At 35.3% G+C, this 634-nt stretch overlaps 1 protein-coding gene across 1 annotated transcript in view; it reads left to right on the forward strand.

Annotated features, from left to right (window-relative positions):
- The window catches only part of ARMC3 (armadillo repeat containing 3), a 98,246-nt gene that overhangs the window by 58,595 nt on the left and 39,017 nt on the right, over positions 1–634 (forward strand). Inside the window, exon 9 of the mRNA XM_012644176.1 lies at positions 135–428. Coding sequence (XP_012499630.1) covers positions 135–428 — 294 coding nt within the window. The remainder of the gene's footprint in view (positions 1–134; positions 429–634) is intronic.

Below are 634 nucleotides of genomic sequence, written 5' to 3' on the forward strand. Positions count from 1 at the left end.
AACAAAGAACTTTTTTTGTTGTTTCCTGAACGTGTCCTTTTCAACTGTTTGGGTGAGTTACTGCATGGCATATATTATCCTCAAGAAGGGCAGATTTGTCTTCATAATTCTGTCAGTGTTGCTTTATCTAAAAGGGTGGGGGAGGCTTTAGGCTTTCCATCTCAATTCTCCCTTCAGGGTCCAAAGCAGGTATAGAGATGGGGACTCAATGTTGGATTGCCTGTATAAAGCAAATAATGCCTTTTGCTTTTATTGACAGGGCTTTAGATATCCTTGATGAAGTTAACCTATCAGTAAGTCGAAAAAATAAATTCAGTGAGGCAGCTTATAACAAATTGCTCAACAACAATCTTCCCCTGAAATATAGCCAGACTGGCTATTTGTCATCGGGTAACATAATTAGTGATGGATTCTATGACTACGGCCGGGTAAGTGACAGCACATATTTGTATTTTAGAATATAGGATAATTATATTTTATTTAATCATGATGCCATTTTATCACCAGCTAATATAATTTATATTTGAACAGACAGAAATTTGAAAATCAGCAAGTCATCCTTAACCTTGTCTGGTTATAAGATTTTGTGTTTTTGGACAGTTTTAATTAGAATCTGATTACTTATAGCTGAATC

Source organism: Propithecus coquereli, unplaced genomic scaffold, assembly GCF_000956105.1.
Source record: "Propithecus coquereli isolate 6110/MARCELLA unplaced genomic scaffold, Pcoq_1.0 Scaffold103, whole genome shotgun sequence".
In the NCBI taxonomy this organism is placed as follows: Eukaryota; Metazoa; Chordata; class Mammalia; order Primates; family Indriidae; genus Propithecus; species Propithecus coquereli.